This window comes from Colletotrichum costaricense (genome assembly GCF_030867565.1).
Source record: "Colletotrichum costaricense strain IMI 309622 chromosome Unknown Scaffold_17.1, whole genome shotgun sequence".
Lineage (NCBI taxonomy): Eukaryota > Fungi > Ascomycota > Sordariomycetes > Glomerellales > Glomerellaceae > Colletotrichum > Colletotrichum costaricense.
Window position 1 is genome coordinate 720174 of NW_026848246.1, and position 16921 is coordinate 737094.

The window sequence follows — 16921 nt, forward strand, 5'->3', positions numbered from 1 at the left end:
CCAGCGCCGATTTCCTTTGCACCAGTGACCTTTGAGTGGAATGTGCCAGCCAAGGCAATGAAGAAGATGACGAATTCTTGTGCCCAGACAGCTATGCGGATGCCATATCCTCCTATATCGGCATCAATCTCAGCTCGGCAAGTCGGTTTTGTAAAGGTGTCTTTTCCAAAGCCCTTTTCGAGATCGAAAATAATTGGAATAGTAATTATCCCAAAAATGCCGACAGATATGGGTGCGATCAAGTACTGGAAGAGTACAAGCGATTGACGGGTCATCTTTTTGTGAAAGAAGAAATGGAAGGAAGATTCGATGCCTAGATAAACGATCTGAAAGGTGAGAAATATAGCCAAGATGGCCAGTCTACCTGGCGTTGCGATACCCATTGTGTTGGGAGTGCTCAGAAGCAAGTTTCACAATTTGTCGGTTCTGGATTGTAGATGTTTAGTTTTCTATTCAAAAACCAGTCAGCGAAGCTTTTATGAATGCTTGGGAGGGAAGCCAAATTGTAGCTTGAGAGCCTTACCATGGAGCTCAAGGGAGGATTTGAAGAGGTGCAGCTGACACACCCTCCTGGATGGCCAATCCTACTTATAGCAGTTGTAAAGTGAGACTTGTGCAAGGCAGACCAATTGGGTTGTTTGCCACGATCCAGAGGGATGTGCCCGTGAGATCAGTGTGCAACCCTAAGGACACATCTCTGTTGTCTCGGTGTAGCCTCACAAGCCTCACGTCACTCCCTCAGTGCCTCACTCCAAGGCTGCCTGTGGCATTAGGCATCGAACCAAAGTTGTCTTTTTTAGTTGTCATTATCGAAAGGCTCCCTTTTGCGACGGGAAAGGAGATGGAAAACTCTGGAAAATAAAAAGAAGAATCAAGATCTCAATCTTTCATCTTTAGGAGTCAAATTCACTCAGGTAATCTTGAACTTTTTAGATGATTCTGCATCGATAAGAAGCAGAGATAGGCAAGTCCGTGTTCGTTTAAGAACTTGGCTGATACTTCAGTCTATCATGTCACATTTTTCTGTCTTATTACATTGCTCTTTAAACTCTTGTTTAACTACTGAAGGTACGGTAGCTTTGATAAGCCCTCTTTCTAGAAAGGTTTTCTGCTACTTATAGATTTTCCAACACTAGAGAATTTGGTCAAGTACATGGAGCTTAACTTAATGGGTTATACCTCTTGGTCCATCAGTCAATAACACTGTGTAACACCAAGATGAGTTGCCTGACACGCCATTATCTTGTTGTGTTCTGCTAATCTTCCCACGCAGGAGTTATGTAGACCGACAATCCCAGAGCTGCCATCTGCCATATCACGGACTGGATGCTTGAGTGGGCTCTTGTCTTGGTGAAGCCACCCAGGGTATCTCTCCTCCCGTTTATCAGTTCACGGTTCAGCAAGATGACCGCTCTTCTTGGGAATTCATTCTGCCCAAAGTGCTTGGCTCCCCGGCCTCGGACCGCTCCGGACCGAAGTGTGGAATTATCTTGCAATTGACAGCATTGTCCCATGGGCACCATTACGACACGCCGAAGTTGAAGCCCGTCTCAGCTCCGCCACCCCCAACAGCTCAATCAAGGCTTCAGAGTCACGGTAAGTCATTCTCGGAGATTCCTGGTTCAGTTGATGTGATCTGTCATAGCGCTGAGCTGTCACGGCCCAAAAGAACCTAGTCCCCGAGTAAGTCCATGTCTTGACTTTTTAGAGTTGGACCCCTAGATATTACTTACGAGATCGAGTCCCTGCATCCTGTGGGATAAACGCCTTATGCTAGCCTTCGATGGAATCTCCCACCTGTCAAAATCTCCTTAGTAGCCCACCGGGTTATTGACAGCTGCATGGCCATAGGGCCGTCCCGCCCGGGTCCCACATCCGTGATTATAGCCGATGGGATATCTCGACCCTGCATCGAAAGAGTTGATACATCACTTTGACAAGGAGTTTTCTCTCGTTTCCTACTGTTTGATGGCGTGTGTAGACATACTTCATCTCCACCAAGGGTCAAAGACCTTTTGGTCTTTGTCATTCTCCTAAGGCGATGGAGCATTTCTGACTGTCTGATATACCACCCTTCACGATGTATCCCATCAATTTGAGCGAGAATTTACTGATCAAGTCGTACGATAGTCTGGATGTGATCATGTTGGCCAGTGGCTGCGTCTTGGCGGCATCTCAAGTTCCATCAGGCAGTTGACGAGGCCGACATTCCGTTCGAGGTGTCAAGGTCGTGAGGGGGCGCTTTCAAACCTCATTATCGGAACGACTGAATCTAGCAAGAACACGAGTCATTGTTGCGGAGGCCTACTCTCTGGTGCTCCATGAAGTGTGTCTGGATACTGATCTCGTACTGTCGTGGAGAGTCAGACTGAGCCTCACGCTGCCTTTGTGAAATCTATAAAGACGGACTCTTTCCATCCTCAGTCGAGAAGTTTCAGACATCAACACATCATCCTCTCATCTCACAATCCAAACAACCTTCAACAACTCAACACCAATTCTCCAATCAAGGAACCCCATCCAAACCATCAGTAAGCGGCTTCCTCTCATCATCCAAAAGCCCCAAGAACTAACTCGAGCACAGAAATGAAGACCTCCGCCATCATCGCCGTCGCCGCCCAGGCCGCCGCCGTCTTTGCCAACTGCAGCGTCCAAGTCCTCGACGCCAACAACTTTCAGATCGGCACCGCCTGCATCCCCAAGGGTGGCCAGGGCTCCGTCCGCTACAACGGCGGCAACTACTTCATCACCGCCACCTCCAGCTGCGGCCTTGGCTTCATCAGCACTCAGACCCACCCCGCTGGCTGGCAGCTCAAGCTTCTCGGCAACTGCTAAGTTTCATATACCGAGTTACACAACAGGTAGTGCCGGGCTATGCCTTGGGGACGAATTTGGCACAGCTTTGATGGCTAAGGGATAAGCCAACGATTGGCGAGAAAATGGGGAGGTTTGACAGAGAGTGGCAATACGAAGGATAGATAGTCCTTACTTGGGTAGACTACGACTCTCAATGCTCATCGAATTACCTGCCAGTATTTGCTTCTTCTTCCTCAAACACAGTGAACATGTGTGGGTGAATGTGGTTCGAAAACCAAGATCATTGGGAGTATTAAAAGTGAAATAGTATCCTGATCGTTCTACGTGCTATGCATGAAGGACAATGTGACCATATGAGTACTGAAGTAGGCTCAGTCGATTTGACATCCACCAGTACGACTATGAGAACTACATGCCATAATTTCTCTTTTGAAGGTATCTTGCCGCTCCTGATATGCCAAGGACTCAACACGCCAACGCTTCTTCTTTGTGTCTCTGAATTAGTGGAGTTGTCTAACAAATCCCTTCCCAATTTCATATTACCTAGTGTCTTGATAAATTGACTTTGCCTTCAAGCGAGGTAACATGTACCTAGGATTTTGCCGAACCTGGGCGAGAAGTCATATTCAGGAGCTCTGAGATGTTCACTATGTCTGAAACTATTCCTTTTGTTGTGTATCAAATCAAGATAGGTATCACGAAACGGCAAAAGTTAGTTGATTGGGAACAATTGATTCCATATTTTTTCTCCCATTCGATTCTATTACATCCTTTATTCCTAGAGAATTTCGAACAAGAGAGAAACGAAATTGAAAACAGAGCGAATAAACTCAGAGAACAGCTGAGAATGGATGTACTGTCATTGTTCCTCAATTCCTTGATGGGTTATCGTCTTGCGAGGTTGGCATGTAGTCATTGGCTGGGGTCAGAACCCCCGAGAGTTGAAACCTCTGACATCTACACCATTCTTCAGGCGCTCTTTCTGGTGTTGACTTGATTTATGGAGAGTAGCCTCAAGCTGTGCGAATGAATCGTTTCTCTAGACTAGGTCTTCTTCCGGTATCTTGTTTGCCATGCCACCAGCCGTAGATCTTTGAGGTGTTGTCACGTATTTTAAAGTGCCGGGAGGTGGCTTAGTGTGTGGCTTGCATCCCGCCTGAACAACCCCGCAAAACCCCGCAAGTTTCCAAAGCATTTGAAGACGGATATCGCTAGATAAGATGGGTTCGAAAGAAACCTGGAGAGACACCGGACGAGACGCTCCAAGAGGGGAACTCCCAGTAGGCCGGCGCTGACTCGGTCAAGAGAGGGGTTGGACGGGAACCCGTCGGGCTTGGTATCACGGGAAGGATGGCAAAGGAAGTGCAAGATGGGGGACGGTCGTACGATCGTGCTCACAATAAGGATTCTGTTTGCTGACATCGGGACCAACCGCCGCCTGAGATGGAATGGGTCTGAATATGGAAAATAGGCGACGAACGGCTGCAAGCTGAAGCTGAATCGAGGGGTAAAGTCGAGACCGACAAGGTCAGAGTAGGTGGGTGTTACAACAGGTCGGCGACTTCAGATGAGAAGACCAATGAAACCCTCCTCCCAAGGCGACGGGCCTCTTTTGGTTGTAAGGTTACAGTTTTGCTTCTGTTGCTGCGAACAAGAGAGTGCATCTTCACTCTGACGTCGCCTTGATGCTACAGTACCTGATATTCCGTACCAAAACTTGACCCAAGAGGCCAAGGATAGCGGGGGTAGTACGCCTCGTGACGCTTGGCAAACGAGGTTACACCAGGCGCTGCGGTAGGAGAAAGGCTTTGCAGGTGTGCCGACTACGGATACGTTATAAGGACCTCAAGGTGAGAGGCAGCGCACCGTCCAAGACTAGGTAGCAGCGTCAAGGATTCCCGGAGCAAACATAGCGCGCCGCAAGCGATCTGTCATTCATGTTGACAAGCTGAGCTATCTCGGGGCGAGCGAACGGGTTCCTAAGGGGCACCCGATTAACCGAGTACCAATGTGTGCCAACCAAGGAGACCAGGCGCGAAGTACAGAAATGTGGCTGCACGTGGAAATCCTGCGCAGCTGTGCCGCTGCGTAGTCTGCGTCTCTCCTGGCGTTTCGGTTCCAGATCTGCGTGACGCTGATGAGCCTTACCCAGGCCCCAGCGAATAGGACGGGGTCTGAATCAAACGGGCTTTGAATTATCAGATCATGTACAAACAGCAAGGAGCAGGCACCGAAGCATCTAAGTTCATGGTTTGTGATTTGTGTGGGGAAAGCTTTTCGACAAGAAAAACTAACGGTTTTGGAGGGAAAGGAATCAGGCTTTCGAGTGACAGATAGCGCCGGATGCTTTCGAGAAGCAAGCTTCCCATAGGTACCTAGATCCGGGGTGATGCTACCTAAGACGACCAAGACGCCAAGTTTGTCCAGTCAACTAAGTACTTCGTACGGATATGTCACGGCATATTTCGGATAGAAGAAGATTGGGGATGCAGACAGACCCGAGGACTGAGAGAAATGACTGACGGATGGAAAGAGGTGAAGATGATTGACCTCGGATAAGATAAGATAAGCGGCGGATGTGAGTGGACGAAGGAAACGCCGGCCCTCGAGGAGGTCTTCATTCCTGCCCCGACTTTTCCAAGCCGAGACCCCACAAGGTCGGCGTTGGTCGGTACATGTGGATACGTAACTCTCTTCCCCTCACGCCGGGACAGGACCCGAGGGGAAAAGTCTCGACACTCTGTAACCAAGTCTCTAAATGGACCTATGGCGCGCCGGTAATTACTCACAAGTGGACCCAAGCCCGTGCACGCCAGTCGGTCGCAAGGTCCAACTTCCGGATTCCGGGATTGGCCGAACGGGGGAAAGGGCAGTCCTGCGGCTCGACCTTACTATGTAGAGACTACAGACTGTAAGACTCGAGTGCGTGAGTGTTCCCCCCCCTTCACTCATGTGCCTCTCATCTGCCATCACCATTCCTTTTCCAGCCGATTCCACTCGCCCCCTGGCTCTCCCACCCCTCCCACCCACATCCAGTTTGGCGGGCCACAAGTGAGTCGACGTCAGGATTTATCTCACACAAACCTGCATCCGATGCCTACCGGTACTCGACCACCCTCCCCCACTGCGACTTGACTCGACAGCCAGAGCCAGAGACCAGGGCACACGCGAAGCACTCCGACGCACGCCGCTTTCTTCCCGACATACAGCACCATCCCGCAGCGAAGACTCAGTCAGCCAACTTCCCCATCCCATCCATCCCGCCCGTATCGCGCCTGCGCTGCAAGCCTGCACCTCTACGCCGATCACTCATCCGAGTCCACCCCAAGGCGCTTCCGCGATCGAAATACCGCGCGCAGGATCGAGACTGCCTCTTCACCCCGCCAAACACCATATATCACCCACGATAACGACCCTTCTGTTACCGTCACCCCTCGTTCCCCTGAGCGACGTTTCTACATACACACTGACGAGCCCACAATCAACGCAATCCCGATTTTGAGTGCCCCCCTCGCCTCGCTGCGGCTCCTCATTTCTCTTCCCCGTACGAAACCGTGTTGCAGCGCAAGCTTGGACGTCTTGCCCCAGGATCGACCCGGCTCGGGCACGGATGACAGCATAAACCCCAGCAACCTAGAGGGATATCATACCGGAGAATAGGGGTCCCCAACCGAAGCGCTTGCTTTTTTACCCTTTCGTCGGCGGAACCTCCCCGTTACGTCTTACGTCAAAACACGGCAATCTCCTCACTCTTCTGCAACGACACACGCATGACCGGGTGCGGCTTCGATCTGCATACTACGAATACAACCACAGTACGGCAAAGGCGACCGATGACATCGCTGTCCGACGCATCCACGATGCCTTCTCAACGACCTTTCTTCCTCTCCACCTTCTTCAACTCCTTTAGACAACAGTCTCCTTCGGCGACGGCGCTATCATCGCAGCAACCGAATAAGCATACCACGCAAGCATCATCGTCATCGTATGCCACACAGTCCGCCGCTTCAGCGCCACGAGCCATTTCCTCGAATACGTCAACAAGTAGCGGCGGAAACAACGCCAACGCCAACTCGACGACCCGTTCGACATCGGGAGTCGTGAATCAATACCCACTTCACTCCCCGCGGGGTGGCATCCCCATTCCCGGTAGCGCCAACCGACGGCGCGGAAGCGACAGCAGCAGTGAAGGATTCCGCGATGTATTAGGTGCCGATAAATGGTACATCGGAGGGCGGACCGCTGGCGGCGAGGAAAAGTTCTTCAAGCTGGGCGTTGTCAGGAGGGTGCGCAGTAACGACGGCCTGAGTTTGGATCGACTGAGTTTATAGAAGTGAAGGACGGCGGCGACGGCGACGATGATGACGATGGATGACGGCGAAACGGGTGGTCGTATGAATGATCAGACATGACGAAGGCTTTTAAACGTGAAATGGGTATATAGGCGGAACTTGGGAAATCGGCATCATCAATGAGCCCCCTTTAACGATGCATCGATGGGAACATATCGAACAAATCCTCAGAATCATGAGGCCACTGGCGTTTTGGAAGGATTATGGTTTTTCTTTTCTGAAACAAATAGCAACCTGAAAAAGGCTTAGAGCACACATGAGAGTGCAAGAGAAAAGCATCAAGTTGAGCAAAACAAATGGACGGGTCACTTTCTACATTCCTTCTACCTCGGTTCTTGTCCACAAATCTGTATCGACTAGCCTCGAGGAGGTGATTCTTTTACGCAGGGCAGTGATCCATCTACCACATGAACCGCTGCATCCGACCATTTTCCAATACCCTGCCATCCTCTGCCCTCCATAGGTATGGCTTGCCGAGGAATATGTACATGGTGATCAAGTTGACAAGCACGAACCAGAGAGTCTCTAGCATAAGTCGCACATCAAACTTCTTTCCGAACCTGACCAACGAGCCCAGGATGGGCAACTTCTCGGCCTTTGAGAGAACCGGATGTGTGGCAGCGTGGTCGTGGAGTCTCCACGCCGGGACGAGAATGCGCCAGAAGACCCAGGGGAGGATGAAGTAGCGCGGCTCGACGAGGGGCGCCGTCATTAGCGAGAGGGTCGTCGCGAGGAGGAGGAGGATTGCGGTCGATGAGGCGGTGGGCTCTGTGGTGTAGGATGTCTGGTCTGCGAGGGTGATGATGGCGTAGGGGTTGTGGCGGTCCTTGGGTTCTTTTCCTTCTGCGTTTGTGACGGCCTCGGAGTCGTCCAGAGGCTCTGTTGCAGGGGGCTTTTCTTCGCGGTAGGGGCTTGCGGTGCTAAAGGGGTTATTCTGCCATGGTCCGGGACGGAGCGCGGTGTACCGCCCCGAGCAATCAGCGGTGTGGTCTGAGAGGAAACCGCCTTGGCCGCAGCCGGCGAGTGCGTCCCAGCATAACCAGCGGGCGAGGGTGTAGGGGATGATGAGGTAGTAGCGGAACAGGCCCGGGCGGCGGATGGTGTAGCGGAAGATGTAGAACATGTAGTGTCTGTTATCTGCGAGGGTGAAGGGGTGAATGATGGTGTTGAATCTGACGACGAGCAGGGTCAGAAGGAGGAGGGCGGGCGTTAGGAGGAGGTGGTAGAGTTTGGAACCGATGACTTTCTGGAGGGTGGTGAGGATGATGGAGGTTGAGGGGGTGGTTGCTGAATCGAGTTGCTCGGTAGAGTCTTGAGTTTGGAGTTTTTGTTTCTTTGAAGAGCTACCTTGAGCAGGTCCGCTGAGAGCGTGCTTGCGGCCGTGTGTGCTGCTATCGGAGTCTGCGCCCTTGACTGTGCTCGTCTTGAAGGTGGTACGGTAGAGACCGTGAACGAAACGGAGGACCCCAATGACGGAAGGTAGGAAGAGTGGGAAAGAAAAGAATGCGAAGAGAGGCCAGATGTAGAGCATTTGGGCGAGGTGGATTGTCGCGACATGGTTGGATTTATCGCCTGGCGACATGTTAGTCCTTGTATTCACTAGAGTTTTATGAAGAAAACACACCGAGCACGACGCCGCCGTTCCAGGCAACGAAGCCGGCGAAGAGGGCCATGATGGTAATGTGCGGATAGACCTTCTTTAGTATGCGAAGAGGATTAGCCAGAGCCGCGATGCTGATGCTCAGCGCGGAGAAGAATAAGTCTGGTCTTGTCAGTAGAATTCCTTCCAGCTGTGTTTCAGTAGACTCACCATCTGGCCACGCAGTGTTGAGAGGCGGATCATGCACATCCCCAACAGAGTATCTCCACCCGTAGAATTTCACAACCTCGCCGAGTGTCGTCATGCTGGGCTTAGCCACCGGATCAGGACGGAGGGCCTTGACAGCGGCGACAGCCTCCAAGCCGCCCATATACACGACAACCCAAAAGACATTGGTCTGTCTCATGACAAGAGTCAAGACGCCGAGGACGATAGTGATCCAGTCACTCAAGAAAGAACTGCGCTCCTCACGGACGCGGTGGAGGTGGTGATAGTAGGCAATAAGGACTGACAGAGTCGAGACGACGTCGGTGTAGTACAGACCCGAGAAGAAGAAGAGAACAGGAAAGAGGGCAATGTTCCAGCCCAGGTGAATCGAGTGGAAGGAGAGCACTGCTGGGGGTGCTGGGGACTTGGCGTCGGGGCGGCGATTCTCGAGGAGATGGCGGCAGTGAGTCGCGAGGATGCCGACGCCGAGAATGGCGATGATGTTGACGCCACGGAGATCGAGGACGGAGCAGTCGGGTCTCATCATCACTTGAAGGTAGTATTTGGATAGAATGTACCTGGAGATTTGTTAGCTGGGTGTGGTCATGGGTCCAATGAGAATGGCGGCTTACAAGCCAGGAGGAGTGGTAATCTTGTCATCCCACTCGTCCCATCTTCCTTGACAGAACTTCTGGGCTTGAGGAATATGAAAGATCTCATCCTATTTTTTTGTTAGTATGGTGGGATGGTATCGATCTTACATATGGAAACTGAGCTCACCAGGTATGGCTTGTCGACTTGGGCCATGACATTGCTGCACCAGATCCAGCCGAGGATGAAGATGATGATGTACGACACGCGCATGAGCACATCGTAAATCTTGTTTGTCTTGGGTCCCGAGGGGTCGGGATTGGGCATCTTGGGGGTGATGACCCATAGTAGAGAGTAGAGAACGACGACGGACAGGATGTTGAGTCCGTCGACGAAGGCTTCGACGGCCTTCATGTTCAATGTGAGCTGCCCAGAGGGCAGACGAGATTGAGGTGGCTGGCCGTGGGGTTATGTTGGTTATGTTGGATGTAATCACTCAAGATGTGGAAAGAGGCCAAGAAGGAATTGAACAGAAATGAGTGTCAGAAAACAAGGGGAATGTGGCTTCGCCTGGGGATACAATGAGTGGTGGGAGCAGCAGCAAATGATCTCTTACACAGACAAGTGAGGTGGAAGAAAGTGAACAGTTCATCATTTGGCGAAGATGCAGCAATTACGCGTCTTCGCACTGTTTGCGCACGGCCTTTCACTTAAGCTACTCGCTGAAGAAAGGGGCAGTTCAGCTCCCTGACAAAACTACTTTTACCAATGTTGTGTTTTGAGATGATGCGTAGAAGATACATAACACAGAATAGTTGCGTTGACTAAGTTCTCGAATCACTGCCTTATTCAAACACATCAACTAAAGTCAAAGAGTCTATTGTATCTTTTATACAAGCCCCGAAGGGTGGACACCCCTCCATCCCAACACCTCATTCAACCATGCTCACCACATTTTCAGCATTAGAAAAGCATAGCCAAGTTATGAAAGGCATTTAGAATGGCTGTTTGTCTAATGTTAGCATGTTGCCTTGGTGGTATTCGATCTTGAGGAAAGCTCACGTTGTCAGACGCAGGGGGAACCTCCTTGAGGAACTTGGGGCCAACAATGGGGATCTTCTGTAGAGGGTGTTAGTTCTCAGGTGAGTCCATTTCGGAGACGCAGTCTGCCTTACAACAAGGATGTCGTTCTGAATTCTCGGGATGCCGGAGGTGTAGAAGAGGGCGGCAACACCGGCGGCAGCGCCAAAACCTGCAGCGCGGGTTCCGCTAGCATGATAGGTTAGTTAATCCGTTCCGAATCTTCCAATTGTGTATAACTCTGTGTTGTGACGGTATCCGATAACTCCTCGTCGCCTCATGTCATCGTCTGTAACGTTCATGTCGGCGGAACAGTGGCAACGGCAATAAGGGTTTCTTGGGCCGAGAGTCGGAATCGTGATACTGAATGCCGTGCGAAGAGTCTAAGGGGCAACTCACAGCTTAACGACGGAGGCAATGGTCCAGCCACCAACGTTGGGGATTGTGTTGTACCTAGATCCAAACAGTCAGCCCACTGCTCTTTCGGTCCATTGCTCATCGCATGGAGTTTGTCTCGCGGTGTCGGGAATTCGAAGGCGCTTGAGCAGCCATAGTCGAGAGGGATCAATCGTATGGGTATCGTAGGACGTACTTGGGGCCGAACTTGCTGCGGAAGGCAGGGTACAGAGTACCAACGCGGGCCTGCATTGCGACTTTTGTCAATATTTTGTCATGTCTGAGTGGCCTCAGAAGTGTGAGGCAAGAGCGTGGAAGCTCAGGTAGCGGTTTGGCTTACGGGGGAAGGCATCTTGAATGTGGTGGTCGTGCGAACGAACTGTGGGGTGTTCAATTGCAGATGCAAAAGAGTGAGGTCGTGAAAGAATGGTGATGTTGCGCGAGTTTCTTAGCGGGAAAAGCCGGCCGGATTTCCAATGCGCCTCAGGCTACAGGCTGGGAGAGAACATTGAATCCCGGAGCCAATGGGCGTGCTGCCTCTGGTGGGCCCACAGTACGGTCTAGCGGAGCTCAACTCAGCCTTGCACCCAAATCCTCTCCTTCACACCACCAGCTAGACCAGCGTTCTCGGCCGATCGACAACTTTTGACCACAGCCATGGACAAGATTATTGACGTGCGCTTTGAGCGCGTTGAGAAAGCCCTTGCGGTTCTCATTGAGTCGGTATCCAAATATCATCCCCACGCCAAGCAGGCATTGGACCTCCACGAAGCAGACCATGACCTCACAAAAGGCCTCGACGAGGGTAAGCTTACCTCCGACACAAGCTGCCAGGCTCCCATGCTAATTCCACGATCACAGTTCAAATCCATCAAAACAACAATCTTCGCCTGCAGCAACTCCGAGCAACGACTACCTCCCTCGACACACAAATCAGAGAGACGCTCTCCAGTCTAGCAACAACACGGAAGGACATCACCACGACCCAAATCACCGTCCACCCCGAAGGACCCAACTACCCCGTGAAATATGACGAGCTCCTCAACTATGCCCGCCGTATCAGTAAAACCACTCTCCCGCCCGCCGCCCTCACAAACGGCGGCCTCACCGCCGGTGGAGGCTCTCCCGGCCCAGACCCGAACGCAAGCATGACCACCAACCCAAACACCCCCGGCGCAAACGGCCTCCAGAGCCAGCCCGTAAGCGCCGCTCCGACACCCAGCCAGAGTCAGACTCCAGGCCCCTCGGGCGGAGCAAACGGCAGCCCCGTCGGCGGATCGCAGGACCTCCTCCCAGGAACGCAGCAAACGACCGCGACCTCGCTACCCGACGGCCTGCGCAACCACCTCAACCCTCACTTCAACGCGACGTTCGTGCCCTGGCCGAGCGAGGGTATGATCCGCGGCGGTGCCATGGCCATGTATCAAAACCTCGCGGACTCGGGCACCGATCCCCGCGGCTACGATCCGCAGCAGATTGCCGAGGCGAAGCGGAAAGAGGAGGAGGAGCGCAAGGTCCGCGAGGAGCAGGAGAAGGCCGAGATTGAGAGGAAGAACCGGGAGTACGCGGAGAAGATGGAGAAGATTCGCCGCGAGCAGCAGGAGGCGTACCGGCGCGACAGTGTGGCTGTTGGCGCTGGTGCCGGCGCCTCCTCGGCTGGCAAGAGCAAGCAGTTCCAGTTTACAAGTCTCATGGACGATGACGACGACGACGAGTAGCTAACGAGCCACTCTACGGGGAATGTTGTACAACGTAATTCACACAAGAAAAATCAAATGAAGAGAACTGTACATGCGCTGTTGTTTTACTCAAAGCTGGAGGCAGCTCGCTCCCGTCTACCAATCCCTGCCGTCTACCATCTAACAAGAACATCATTTTTTTGAACCTCATGACCAACCACGCTCTGCTTCTAGGCCAAAGCGTGTCATCAGAACTACAATGCAACGCTCGGGGGACGAGAGTTAGTATTCGTACAGAAACGTTAATACAATAGCATGAACCTGTCGCCGCATGTTAACGCCCGAATGCAATGCCATTTAATCAATCTTGATGGAGGCGTAAATCTTCCTGACGAACCACCAACTTGCGAAGTAGCCAATGGACCCTGCGAAGCAACGTTAGTATAAGTCAAAGCTGAGGGGCGGCAGGCAAGCTTACCAGTAAGAATGAAGAACAAGAAGGAGATCAGAGCACTGTAGCCGACGTAGAGGACGGTACCCGCCAGGTTGCTCAAGTTCAGCTTGGTGAACAGGTACAAAAGGCAGTTGAGGAAGATGTAGCCACCACTCATACCCGCAGCAAGGAATGATCGCCACTGCCAGTTGTAGTTCTCGGCGCAGAGCAAGAAGTACACCATGAGAATGGTGACGGCAGCAGTTGTAACGATCATGAGACCGTACGAGAGGAACAGGAAGCCGAACATGTAATAGATACGGCTGAACCAGACGGAGCTCATGATGAAGTAGAGTTCGACAAAGATGGCACCAAAGGGCAGGAGACCGACAATGAGCATGCTGGGAATCGGTCTGAGATAGGAGGTGGCAGGAGGAATCTGGCGAGGAATTTGGTTGGTCTTGACAGGCGCCTCAATGGGAGATGCGCGGAAACCCATCCAGGATCCGGCGAACGACAGAGGCACCGACAGGATGAACCAGATGGCAATGATGACCAGCATGGTAGTGAAGGGCACGGCGCCGGAAGACTGCTTCGCCCAGAGGAAGAGATCGAGGAAGAAGAAGGCACCAAATACGATGCTTGGCACCAGAATCGGAGTCAGCGCAATGTTCATCTTCCACTTCTCGCCCTGCAGCGATTTGTACGTTCTCGCCGAGATGTAACCGCCCACAAAGCCCAAGATGGTGTAAAGAAGCAGGATGATTGTTCCGAGGGATCCACGGTTAGAGGGCGACAAGAAGCCGAGAAGGGCGAAGCAGATGGTGAAGCCCGTCATGACAAAAAGCTGAACACCGTTTCCGAGCAGGACCGAGAGCAGAAGAGGGTTCGAAGGGTTGCGGAAGACGTCTCCGTGGACTAACTTCCATCCCGAATCCTCCTGTACGCCATCTTCTAGCGCCGAAGTACCAGAGAGGTCATCCAAGTTGATCTGGTCAAGGCGGTTGTACCTCGCGATATCCTTCTTCAGAGCTCTGACGAGAATAGACATTACGGTAAGGATCAGAATGATGACGATAATTGCGGTGTCAACGAGCCAGAACCAGTGGATCTTGGGATCGAATACGTGCAGGTACTTGTCCCAACGGGTAGCCCAAGCTGTCTTGGACTCGATCCAGAACACCGAGTACGAGAACTTGACCTCCTTCTCAGTGCCGTCTTCCTCGAAGATGATGGGCTCCATCTGGTTATTGCAGTCGAGCAGACCCGGGTAGGCACGCGAGCTCGGCTCGACAACGACACCGACGACGCGCAACTGCGACTGATCGCCGTTGACGGCGTGGTATTCAACGTTGATGTCGTAGTGATTGTTGAAGATGACGTTGCCATTCTCGTCCTCGCCGCCCATCAAGAACCCAGGGTTGTAGAAAGTTGTGTTCGTAAAGTCATCGTAGATCTGCTGTCCGGCGGGCAGGCCGTCCACAAGCCAGTTCAAGCTGTAGCCCTGCTCGATGCGGCGCTTGACAAAACCGACGGCCGCCGGGGGGTATTTCTGGATGCAAAGCGGCTTGCACTTCTCGTCGTTCTTCATACGCAGCTCGAATGGCGAGGTCATGATGCGATCTCCGAAGAGAATACTGCCCAGGCTCTCCGATACATACTCAGGACGGGGTTCGGGCTCGCAGAACTTGAAGCCAGGATGGTAGTAGTCGTAGGAAACAATTGAGTGCAATCGAGAATCGGAGGGAGCGGCGACCGGCTTGATGCTGTTCACGTAGAGAGGAACGACGTCGCCCTTCTTGTAAGAGGTAGGCGCAACACCTGGCAAGTAGAAGGCGGAAGCGAGCTGTGGGATAGCCAGCAAAGAGGCCACGAGCGCAGACGAAGGCGCCATGTCTCGTAGTTGCATCGTGTCGAGATGTTAGAGCTCTGCCCAAAGTTGCGATCAGTCTTGATACTTTGCGAATGAGAAGATGGTGGCCAAAGGCAAAGTAGCGTGAAACATGAAACCGATGGGAATAGCTACCCCGATGGATGGATCGCGATTACGTACCCTTGGTTCTCGGTAAGGTCCAGGTAGCGCAAAGCGGCTTATAGCCGGTGGATCATCCGGGTTCCGTCTGCACCTGGATGATGGTGGTAAAAGCGGTTCGTCAAGAACACGACGAGCTCGCGGTGATGTTTGTGCAAGAAGCAGAGTTGCTCTGTGGTGGACAGATGGCCAATTGCCTTTGTTGTGTCAGGTCCGGGAGCTTCGTATCTCATTTACAGGAGCTCCTACTGCCTCTCGAACAACTGTCCCAAATGTGGCTTAGTCACCATGCACCCCTGCAGCTCAGCTCCTGAAGTACATACCCATAGGTACCTTCAATCACACCCGACTGGACCAGCCGGAACATTGTCTGTCCGGGGTCTTTCGGCTGCCCGGTACCTTGGGCCTGAGGAACCCAGCCATACCCAGGTAAGGTACGTAGCGGAGACCGGTGGTCGGGGTCCACAAGGTCCGATGCACCGGTCCCCGCAATAGCGCAGATCAGTTTAGCAGTTGCAAAAAAAAATCCTGCACCGCGCTCTTGTTCCGTTGCGGTCTCAAGTTTTCAACGAACAACATACAGCATCGCCAGATTCAAAATGGCGGCACCAAGCACCCTTCCAGCGCTGCTGGATTCTTTGACGCAGTCATTGACGACATCACTCGACGCGGCACCAAAAGGCTCCATTGCGCCGCCTCAAAATGGAATTTCACTTCTCGATACCAAGAACGAGCTTCTTGCTTCCTACCTGCAAAATCTGGTCTTCTTGATCCTTCTGAAGTTGCGCAACGCCAAGAAGCAATCCAGCGACGACGACAATGCCGGCGGGACTATGGAGACGGTTGTCAAGAAGCTGGTCGAACTCCGACTGTACCTCGAGAAGGGTGTCCGGCCCCTTGAAGACAAGCTGCGTTACCAGATCGAGAAGATTCTTCGCGCCGCGGACGACGCCGAACGGAACACCCAAGCAGTCAAGGCCGCGCAAGGTGCAGGCTCTGACGACTCCGACGACTCTGCTTCTGACGGAGAATCCGGCAGCGACGAAGAGGAGGAGGAGGAGGAGGAGATGAAGGCAGCCCACCTTCAAGCTCGGCCAGATGCCTTTGTCAGACCCGCCGCTGCCTCCTCTGCTGTTGCAACCGCGGCGAAGAATGGTGTCTACCGACCCCCGAGAATTGCGCCTACCATCATGCCCTCTGAGCGCAAAGAGAAGTCTGATCGCCGCCCACTCAAGTCCCACACCATGGACGAGTTCATCGAGCACGAGCTGTCGACTGCTCCCATCGCCGAGCCCAGTATCGGAACGACTATTGTCAATGGTGGTCGCAGGATGAAGACGGCCGCGGACCGCAAGACGGAAGACGAGCGTCGCGAATACGAAGAAGCCAACTTTACTCGTCTCCCCACGTCGAGCAAGAAGGCAAAGAAGGAGGAGGCTATGCGTACCGGCAACGGCAAGCGTATGCAATTCGGCGGAGAGGAGTGGAGAGACCTCGGCGAAGGCGTCGACCGAATCAACAGACTCACGGCCCGCAAGAGCGGTGGCGGCAGCAGCCGCGACATCCTCGACAAGAGCCGGAAGCGCGGCCGGGACACCGCGGACGGACCAAGGGGCAGTGGCCAAGTCGAGATGGGCGAGAGATTCCAGAAGAAGGCCAAGATGTTGGAGGCGGGCAGACGCGACAGAGGCAAGCGATAGACGGAGATACCCACGATATACGCGGAGCAGCAGC

At 52.9% G+C, this 16921-nt stretch overlaps 8 protein-coding genes across 8 annotated transcripts; 5 read left to right on the forward strand and 3 right to left on the reverse strand.

The window, feature by feature from the left end:
- Positions 1 to 2586: 2586 nt before the first annotated feature.
- On the forward strand, positions 2587 to 2835 carry CCOS01_13437 (uncharacterized protein; the record flags this gene model as incomplete). The annotated part of the gene is made up of 1 exon (XM_060461583.1): positions 2587 to 2835. The coding sequence occupies one exon, from the start codon at positions 2587 to 2589 to the stop codon at positions 2833 to 2835; it is 249 nt and encodes an 82-aa protein (XP_060308011.1).
- Positions 2836 to 5923: 3088 nt separating this feature from the next.
- Positions 5924 to 6319, forward strand: CCOS01_13438 (uncharacterized protein; the record flags this gene model as incomplete). Its single annotated transcript, XM_060461584.1, has 1 exon — positions 5924 to 6319. A coding segment is annotated over one exon (396 nt), but the record flags the coding sequence as incomplete, so codon positions are not given.
- A 358-nt stretch (positions 6320 to 6677) lies between these two features.
- On the forward strand, positions 6678 to 7148 carry CCOS01_13439 (uncharacterized protein; the record flags this gene model as incomplete). The annotated part of the gene is made up of 1 exon (XM_060461585.1): positions 6678 to 7148. The coding sequence occupies one exon, from the start codon at positions 6678 to 6680 to the stop codon at positions 7146 to 7148; it is 471 nt and encodes a 156-aa protein (XP_060308013.1).
- Positions 7149 to 7569: 421 nt separating this feature from the next.
- CCOS01_13440 (DIE2/ALG10 family protein) lies at positions 7570 to 9981 on the reverse strand (the record flags this gene model as incomplete). The annotated part of the gene is made up of 5 exons (XM_060461586.1): positions 7570 to 8741; positions 8794 to 8931; positions 8980 to 9554; positions 9609 to 9697; positions 9757 to 9981. The coding sequence occupies 5 exons, from the start codon at positions 9979 to 9981 to the stop codon at positions 7570 to 7572; spliced, it is 2199 nt and encodes a 732-aa protein (XP_060308014.1).
- Positions 9982 to 10562: 581 nt separating this feature from the next.
- On the reverse strand, positions 10563 to 11295 carry CCOS01_13441 (uncharacterized protein; the record flags this gene model as incomplete). Its single annotated transcript, XM_060461587.1, has 5 exons — positions 10563 to 10571; positions 10630 to 10686; positions 10743 to 10836; positions 11047 to 11100; positions 11240 to 11295. The coding sequence occupies 5 exons, from the start codon at positions 11293 to 11295 to the stop codon at positions 10563 to 10565; spliced, it is 270 nt and encodes an 89-aa protein (XP_060308015.1).
- Positions 11296 to 11700: 405 nt separating this feature from the next.
- On the forward strand, positions 11701 to 12761 carry CCOS01_13442 (uncharacterized protein; the record flags this gene model as incomplete). Its single annotated transcript, XM_060461588.1, has 2 exons — positions 11701 to 11848; positions 11905 to 12761. 2 exons carry the CDS (start codon positions 11701 to 11703, stop codon positions 12759 to 12761), a joined length of 1005 nt encoding a protein of 334 aa, XP_060308016.1.
- A 318-nt stretch (positions 12762 to 13079) lies between these two features.
- CCOS01_13443 (endomembrane protein 70) lies at positions 13080 to 15064 on the reverse strand (the record flags this gene model as incomplete). The annotated part of the gene is made up of 2 exons (XM_060461589.1): positions 13080 to 13147; positions 13201 to 15064. The coding sequence occupies 2 exons, from the start codon at positions 15062 to 15064 to the stop codon at positions 13080 to 13082; spliced, it is 1932 nt and encodes a 643-aa protein (XP_060308017.1).
- A 722-nt stretch (positions 15065 to 15786) lies between these two features.
- CCOS01_13444 (Sas10/Utp3/C1D family protein) lies at positions 15787 to 16887 on the forward strand (the record flags this gene model as incomplete). The annotated part of the gene is made up of 1 exon (XM_060461590.1): positions 15787 to 16887. The coding sequence occupies one exon, from the start codon at positions 15787 to 15789 to the stop codon at positions 16885 to 16887; it is 1101 nt and encodes a 366-aa protein (XP_060308018.1).
- Positions 16888 to 16921: the final 34 nt, after the last annotated feature.